This window comes from Jaculus jaculus, chromosome 11 (assembly GCF_020740685.1).
Source record: "Jaculus jaculus isolate mJacJac1 chromosome 11, mJacJac1.mat.Y.cur, whole genome shotgun sequence".
Classification (NCBI taxonomy): domain Eukaryota; kingdom Metazoa; phylum Chordata; class Mammalia; order Rodentia; family Dipodidae; genus Jaculus; species Jaculus jaculus.
The window spans coordinates 39,507,457-39,516,650 of NC_059112.1; the positions used below are offsets into that span (position 1 = coordinate 39,507,457).

General features: G+C 48.2%; 1 protein-coding gene across 1 annotated transcript in view; it reads right to left on the minus strand.

Moving 5' to 3' along the window:
• Anapc4 (anaphase promoting complex subunit 4) overlaps positions 1-1,545 on the minus strand; it is a 38,756-nt gene extending 37,211 nt beyond the window's left edge. The window contains exon 1 of the mRNA XM_004656154.2: positions 1,311-1,545. Within this exon, the coding sequence (XP_004656211.1) occupies positions 1,311-1,439 (129 nt within the window). The 5' untranslated portion in view covers positions 1,440-1,545. The remainder of the gene's footprint in view (positions 1-1,310) is intronic.
• Positions 1,546-9,194: the final 7,649 nt, after the last annotated feature.

Consider the following 9,194-nt stretch of genomic DNA (forward strand, 5'->3'; position numbering starts at 1 on the left):
TGCCGGAGTTCCAGAGCATCGGGGTAGAGGATGAAGATTAGAATACTGATGGAGGCCCCTGAGAAACTGCCTATCAATATTCTTGAGGTTGCTCCATGGAGACAACATAGTAACGCAGTTCTGCAGGCTGCTAAGTTTCCCTGGGTGCTAAGATTTCCTTACCATCTAGTTTTCCATATGTGCCTGCAGACACACGCTCTATCAGGTCACTACCAGGAAAACTACCAACCTGCCGGGGGAGGAAAGACGCATTAGCAAAGGATCCCTTACAAGATGGCTGCCAGGTACTACCTCCCAGCAGAAAGCTGGGTACTATCTGGTTAAACCTGATGAAGCTTGAGATAGAAGTGCTAATTGACAATGTTCGCACTTACAACCAGGAATCCAGTGAGGCGTCACTCTCTCAATTTAAAGGCTCTCTAGTGCAGGCAGGTATAAAAACGTATACAACAAGAGACTAAGGTAGGAGGATCGCTGTGAGTTCGAGGCCAGCCTGAGACGACATAGACAACAGGATTTAAGTCTTTAACCTCTCCAGTAGCACACTTCCAGTGGGGCTTGACAATAATCCATCTTTATTCTGCTACTAAACTGAAAACCAACTTGGGACAGAGTCTGTGGGTCAGCTAAGATGTCACACCCTGGGCTTTATTTTTTTATATATTTTATTTATTTACTTAAGAGAGGGAAAGAGGCAGAGAGTGAGAAAGAGGATGGGAGCGCCTGGGCTTCCAGTCATGTGCCACCCTGTGCATCTGGCTTACATGAGTCCTGGGGAATCGAACCGAGGTCCTTTGACTTTGCAGGCAAGCACCTTAACCGCTAAGCCATCTCTCCAGCCTTTAAAAAAAAATTAATTTATTTGAAAGAGAGACAGGGGGAGAGAGAGATTAATTGATTGGTGCGCCAGGGCCTTCAGCCTCTGCAAGCGAGCTCCAGGCGCATGCACCACCTTATGCATCTGGCTTATGTGAGTCCTGGGGAATCAAACCTGGATCCTTTCGCTTTGTGGGCAAACCCCTTAACCGCTAAGCCATCTCTCCAGCCCACACCCTGGGCTTTTAAAGAAAACAAATTGATTTGATGGAGAGTGGAGGGCGCAGGATTGTATGGCTGTGTCAAGCGTGTGGACACTGCTTAGGCACCACAGGAAATGGACTTAGGAAACTGACAGGCACGGTCCTTTGCACTTTCAAGTTCATAGCCAAGCTGAGAGGTAGGGGCGGGGCAGACGAGTGGTCCGCCAGGCCTGCAGAAGGGGAAACTGAGGCTCGAGGACCGCAGCCCAGCCAGACTGCCGGCTCACTTACCTCGCCCGCTGTGTTGGCCAAAGCAATGAGGTCCCGCTTGGGGGACCAGACCAGGAAGATGATCTCCTGCGGCAGCTGCTTCTCTCCCACCACCCGGAAGGATGGGAAGCAGGTCGGAAAACGCAACATAGGGGCGGCCCTGCAACCACAGCCTCGTCGGAGGTCGCCGATCCCGGGCCCACAGCCTGCGGCAACGAGCCCAGCCCACCCCGGTCCCAGCAGCCACGGTCCCGGCCAGGCCCAGGCGTTCCCCGCGCTCCCGCCCCGCGCGCTCCCGAAACTTCCGGCGCCCAGGCCAGGGCGTCCTCGCGAGAGGAAGGGGGCGGCGCGCGGGGCGGGGCCGGAGAGGCGCGGGGGCGGGGCCGGAGAGGCGCGGGGCGGGGCCGGAGGAGCGCAGGGCGGGGCCGGAGGAGCGCGGGGCGGGGGCCAGATGAGAGTGGGGGCGGGGCCGGATGGGAGTGGGGCGGGGCCGGAGAGGCGCGGGGGCGTGGTGAGAAGCTCTTGGGAGGCGGGCTGCGCGGCACGGAACAGGTGGGGAGCCAATGGGTGAGCATCTGTACAACATCCTTGGGTAAAATGTTCACGCTGATGTGTGGGCTGCTGGCCGGTCTTTCCCGTGTCCCCAGAAATCCACAGCTGTGGGCAAAGAGCTGGAGCCTCCCTTGACAGCCTCTTGGTAGCTCTGAGCCCTGGTTTGCTTAGCAGAATTGTGAAAAAGCCTCCCTGTACAAGTAATTGTCCCAGAACGATGAAAAGACCAATTGAGGAGCCGAGCGTGGTGGTGCACACGTTTGATCCCAGCACGAGGGAGACAGAGGTAGGAGGATCGCTGTGAGTTCGAGGCCAGCCTGGGACTATATAGTGAATTCCAGGTCAGCCTGGGCTACAGCAAGACCCTACTTCGAAAAAGAAAAAAGAAAAAAAAAAATGGGGGCTAAAGAGATGGCTCAGCGGTTAAGGTGTTTGCCTGCAAAGCCTGAACACCAGGGTTTGATTCCCCAGTACCCACCTAAAGTCAGATGCACAAAGTGGTGCATGCATCTGCAGTTCTTTTGTAATGGCTGGAGGTCCTGGCACACCCTTTCATTTTCTCTCCCTCCTTGCCAATAAATAAAATATTAAAAAGGAAGAAGGAGGAGGAGAAGCCAGGCATGGTGGCCCACACCTTTAATCCCAACAATCGGGAGGAAGAGGTAGGAGGATCTCTGTGAGTTCAAGGCTAGCCTGATACTATATAGTGAATTCTAGGTCAGCCAGCGCTAGAGTGAGACTCTACCTTGAAAAAGAGAGGGTGAGGGGAGAGAAAGAGAAAGAGAAAGAAAAAAAGACAATTGTGCTGGAGAGATGGCTTAGCGGAAAAGGTGCTTGCCTGTGAAGCCGAAGGACCCAGGTTCAGTTCCCCAAAATCCACCTAAATCAGATGCACATGGTGGCGCAATATCAGGAGTACATTTGCAGTGGCTACAGACCCTGGTGTGCCCATTCTCTCTCCCCCCCCCCGCCACGTCTCTCTCCCTCTCTCTCTCTCTCTCTCTCTCTCTCTCTCTCCCACACACACACTTAAAAAAGAAAAAAAGACAAGTGATACCAAATGGGACCCAGCATTTTCAAAAATTCTCTAGGTAATTCTGTTTGCAGGCAAAGTTGAAGTAAAATAGAAGCTTCTTAAAACTTCACTGGCATAGGCAAATAATAAATACTGTGATTCTTTTTTTTTATTTTTAATTTTTTTTTTGTTTTTTATTTATTTATTTGAGAGCAGTAGACAGAGAAAGAGGCAGATAAATAGAGAATGGGCACGCCAGGGCTTCTAGCCACTGCAAAGGAGCTCCAGACGCGTGTGCCCCTTGTGCATCTGGCTAATGTGGGTCCTGGGGAATTGAGCCTCGAACCGGGGTCCTTAGGCTTGACAGGCAAACGCTTAACTGCTAAGCCATCTCTCCAGCCCAAATACTGTGATTCTTTACCCCACTGAAATGAGCACCTTACAACTTACAACAGCCCACCCCCCCCCCCACAGTAAAAGGGGGTGTGGGCTCACACAGGGTTAATTTAACTTGTAGTTCTTTAGGTTAAAAAATAATGTGAGCCACAAAAACTCTTGTAGTAGTCTTTCCCCAGAAGCCTCCTAGCCTAGCAAATGACTCATAAATCAGAGCCCATCTGATGCTTATTTGTTTGCTTTTTATGTCAGGATCTCCTGTAGCCTAGGCTGGCCTCAAACTCACTATATAGCTGAGACTGGCCTTAAATTCCTGATCCTCCTGCTTCTGCCTCCCCAAAAGCTGGGAATACACACATGTGCCATCTGGTTTCCCTTATTTATTTTTATTTATTTACTTTTTTTTTTGAGGTAGGGTATCTCTATAGCCCAGGCTGACCTAGAATTTACTATGTACTCTCAGGGTGGCCTTGAACTCATAGTGATCCTTCTCCCATTGCCTCCCAAGTGCAGGGATAAGAGGTATGTGCTACTATGTCTGGCTCTATTTATTTTGATTTTTAAATCATTTTATTTATTTATTTATTAGATACAGAGGGACAGAGAGAGAGAGAGAGAGAGAATGGGCATGTCAGGGCCTCTAGCCACTGCCAATGAACTCCAGACACATGCGCCCCTTGTGCATCTGGCTAATGTGGGACCTGGAGAATTAAACCTGGGTCCTTAGGCTTTGCAGGCAAGTGCCTTAACTGCTAAGCCATCTCTCCAGCCCTTATTTTGATATTTTTTTTTTAGATTTTTATTTATTTATTTACGTGAAAGTGACGGAGAGAGAAAGAGGCAGAAAGAGAGTGAGAGAGAGAACGGGCACGCCAGGGCTTCCAGCCACTGCAAACGAACTCCAGACGCGAGCGCCCCCTTGTGCATCTGGCTAATGTGGGACCTGGGGAACCGAGCCTCGAACCGGGGTCCACAGGCTTCACAGGCAAGCACTTAACCGCTATGCCATCTCTCCAGCCCTTATTTTGATTTTTTGAGACAAGGTCTTGCTATGCAACTCAAGATGGCTTTGAACTTGTGATCCTCCTGCCTCAAGATTCTAAGTGATGGAATTTAGCAGCTCCTTTAGAAAAAAACACATTTAAGGGCTGGAGAGATGGCTTAGCAGTTTGCCTGCAAAGCCAAAGGACCCAGGTTCAATTCCCCAGGACCCACATTAGCTAGATGCACAAGGTGGTGGGGGGCACATGCATCTGGAATTCATTTATAGTGGCTGGGGGCCCTGGCATGTCCATTCTTTCTCTCTCTCTCTCTCTTTCTCCCTCTCCCTCTTTCTCTATCAAATCAATAAATATAAATAAAATACTTAGAAAAGAAAAAAATAATCTTTTTTATTTCTTCTTTGGGTTTTCAAAACAGGGTCTTGCTAAGTAGTCCAAGATGGCCTCAAACTTCTGACCCTCTTCTTTTAAATATTCTTTGTTCATTTTTATTTATTTATTTGAGAGTGACAGAGAGAGGGAGAGAAAGAGACAGATAGAGAGAAAATGGGCGCACCAGGGCTTCCAGCCACTGCAAACGAGCTCCAGACGCATGCACCCCTGTGCATCTGGCTAACGTGGGTCCTGGGGAATTGAGCTTCGAACTGGGGTTCTTAGGCTTCACAGGCAAGTGCTTAACCGCTAAGCCATCTCTTCAGCCCACTTGTGGCCCTCTTGCTTTAGCCTCCTGTATGCTAGGATAACAGGCATGAGCCACTAGGTCCAGCCAAGAACAGGACCCACCATTATGACCCCACCAAATGGAATGTGATAAGATTATCTAGGGACTCTTGAACCCTATTTGTATGACAGCATCATCTATCTCTTTTTCATCAGAGAAACAAGAGGAAGACATAACAGGGTCTTTCCTTTTCAATAAGCTCCAGTCTTCCCATTCTCTTCTCTTCTTCCTCCTCTCTCAATCTTGTCCCTGAGGTGTCTAAGGAGACACTCATTCAACAACACTCAGGTGTCAGTTACTGTCACTTGCTGGTTTGTGCCAGCTTCCTCTTCTGCCTTGCTTCCTCTCAGATGTGGGCATTTGCTGCCGTTGTCTTTGCTGCAAACATCTTTCAAATTCTTCAATTTCTCTAAGGCAAAAATAAACTTAACCTTTGTCACTCACGAGATGCATTTTCAGATGTCACTTAATGCTTTGGGGCAGTAACAATGGGCCATCTGACTGATAAGTGTCCAGGAGTTCTTATAGAAGTTGCCATTTTCCTAAACTGTTCTAGAAGATGAACCCCTCCCCCGCACAACATGTGAATAACTTTCCATGGAGACATCAGCAGACATAGTGGGACAGTGAACAGAAGCACCTACCTGTATGAATTTGCTATGGAGTGTCACAGCACAGGTGTGGAGGAACAGATGTGAGCAAGAAGCCACAGTCTTAGGTGGCTGCAGGTCATCAGTGTTGGGTGTGGGAAGCAAACAGATTGTTAGTGTTTCTCTGCCTTCACCATCTTGAGGAAAATGCTCTTATACTGGCTCATTTGTGCTTCTAAGACAAGAGCAGCACACACACACACCGCGTGCACATGTGTGTAAACCTGCACACTCACTGCTGTGGGGGTATGGGACATAGACTCCAAGTAATTCAATGTTCTACATACACTTTTCTTAGTGTTGGAAGAAAACATTTAAAAAATCTAGAAATAACGTTTTTAGCTATTAGGCTGTTCCTCACCATACCCCCTGGCTGGCTCAGACCACTGCCATCTTCCCTCGATGGAATAGGATTGCTTTTTGAAGAGCCAGGCTATAGGCCAGAGGTTGGGAGGGGAAGAATGTGACAGCATAATTTAAGTGCACTGATTATGCAGGGTCTTCAGTCTTAAAAAATATTTTATTTGTGGGCTGGAGAGATGGCTTATCAGTTAAGGCACTTGTCTGCAAAGCCTAAGGACCTAGGTTTGATTCTCCATGTCCCACGTAAGCCAGATGCACATGGTGGTGCATGCATCTGGAGTTCGTTTGCAATGGCTAGAGGCCCTGGTGTGCCCATTCTCGTTCTCTTTCTCACCCTCTCTCTCTCTCTGCCTCAAATAAATAAATTAAATTAATCAGAAAAAATTTAAATATATTTAATTTGTTTGCAAAGAGAGAGAGAATTGGCATGCCAGGCTCTCTTGCCACTGTAAATAAATACCAGATGCATGCATCACTTTGCACATGTGGTATTACATGGGTACTGGGGTATTGAACCCAGGTTGTAAGGCTCTGCAAGCAAGCACCTTAACCACTGAGCAATCTCTCTAGCTCTGGACCCTCATTCTTATAACAAAGGTGATAATTTAGAAAAACAAGATTGGGAGAATGAAAGGGAAGGAAATGGTTATTAATGCCCCAGAACACTAAGTGACCCTTGAGACTCTAAAGCATGCACACTCAGAATAGAGAACTACATGCTGTCTGATGGGTGGGGGGTAGGCAGGTATGAGATGGAAAGAGACCAGAGCAGAGTTCAGAGGGGACTGCATGAGGATGGAGGTGTGGCATGAGAATCTATCTGCCATGGCCAACAGGCAGCTGGAGTGGGAAGGTGAAGAAATCAGGCCCTGAGCAAACACTTTGGAACCTCATGCCCAGGCCAGGACAGTAATCTTGAGTGGGATGGGACTAATCCAGGCCTGGTGAAAGGCTGTTATTCTGACATCATAAGATAGGTGAAGTATACAAAGTAAAAAAAATTGACTGTCAATTTGAAAAACAATAATGTGGTAGGTGATGTTACTCTAGCAACAGAGTAGCTCAGAGGTAGAGGGGTTTACAGAGCCCTGGATTGATCCCCAGCACCAAAACCAAACCAAACTCCTGGTACAAGCAGTAACTAGAAGGTGCAGGTAAACTCAAAGCCCAGCAGTGGGGCAGACTGCAGGGAGGCTGGACTGGCGCTACGGTATCGCAAGGCTGGGACTCAACACTTGGAGTTCTCTGCTTTCCTTATTCGGGGAGACAAGATGAAACTCAACCAGGAGACCAGCCCCTAATAATAGCCTTATCGGTAACCAGTCCATGGCAAGGGCAACAGAATTGTACTGATCACTTTATCCTGATTTTTAAAAAATATTTTTATATATTTGTAAGGGCAAGAGGGGGGGGGAGCGAGAGAGAGAGAGAGAGAGAGAAGAGAGAGAGAGAGAGAGGGAGGGAGGGAGGGAGGGAGGGAGGGAGGGAGAGGGAGAGAGAGAGAGAAAGAGAATGGGTGTGCCCAGGCCTCTTGCCACTGCTAATGAACTCCAGATGCATGGGCCACTTTGTGCATGTGGCTTTATATATACTGGGGAATTGAACCTGGACCATCAGGGTTTTTAAGCAAGTGCCTTAAACCCCTTAGCTATCTTTCCACAGCCCCTGATTATTTTTAACTTTTTATTGACAACCTTAATACATATAGGCAATATATGCTGATATATGCTGATGATACTCTCCTCCCACCAGCCTTCCTTTTCCCCATTTCCACGCTCCCCTTCCACTGAATCTCATCTTCCCAACTAGTCTCTCTTCTTTATTTTATTTTGGTTACTTATTTATTTTATGTTATTTTATTTTATTTGGTTGTTTGAGGTAGGGTTTCACTCTAGCTCAGGCTGACCTGGAATTCACTATGTAGTCTCAGGGTGGCCTCGAACTCACAGCGATCCTCCTACCTCTGCCTCCCCAATGCTGGAATTAAAGGCATGGGCCACCATGCCCGGCGATTTTATTTTTATTTTATTTACTTATTTATTTTTAAATTTTTTATTTATTTATTTGAGAGCGACAGACACAGAGAGAAAGACAGATAGAGGGAGAGAGAGAGAATGGGCACGCCAGGGCTTCCAGCCTCTGCAAACGAACTCCAGATGCGTGTGCCCCCTTGTGCATCTGGCTAACGTGGGACCTGGGGAACCGAGCCTCGAACCAGGATCCTTAGGCTTCACAGGCAAGCGCTTAACCGCTAAGCCATCTCTCCAGCCCTATTTTATTTATTTTGAGAGAATGAAAAGAGGCAGAGAGAGAATGGGCATGGCAGGGCTTCCAGCCACTGCAAACTAACTCCAGATGCTGTGCCCCCTTGTGCATCTGGCTTACGTGAGTACTGGGGTATTGGACTGAGGTTCTTTGGCTTTGTAGGCAAGTACCTTAACCACTAAACCATCTCTCTTCTTTTTGATGTCATCATTTTCCCCTCCTATTATGCAAGTCTTGTGTAGTAGCATCAGCAACTGTGAGGTTACAAGGATCAAGGCCACTTTGTGTCTGGAAGACGGTATTGTAAGCAGTCCCACCCTTCCTTTTGCCGGGTCCTCCGGCAGGGAGGGCTGTAGGAGAGCCGGTCCCGCCGGTCTCGGTGAGTGTCCACGACCCAGACCCCCTCCTAGTCACCAGAGAGAAACACACCGAGGCGGGAGACTTGTCAAAGCAGGATCTCACTTTATTGTAACAGGCGGGTGTTTATATAGCATTGAGAACGAAGGCGGAGATCTCAGAAAAGGATGCGGTGTAAGGGCCAGTAGCATATCGCGACTTTTGAAGTGATTGGTTCTAAGCCTGCGTGGGAACTCTAACTTTTTTGCAGAAGTGGCAGGCCAGAGGCAATTTGGCGCCCTGCTGAGTCCTAGCTGGCCAGAGACAGGTCGCCAAACTTCAGCTAGATCAGGAAGTTCCACCAGGCCTCGCGTCCAGGCCTCTCAAGGCCCAACACCTTTGTCTCATAAATCTTTCTGCCACCTCTTCCACAATGGCCCCTGAGCCTTGGAGGGTGTGATAGAGATGTCTCATTCCGTACTGAACATACCACTGTCACTTCTTTTCAGCACTTTGGTGAGTTTTTAGTCACCCAATGGTTACCACCATCTGAAAAGAGAAGCTTCTCTCATCAAAAGTGAGAGTAACATTAATACATGGGCACAA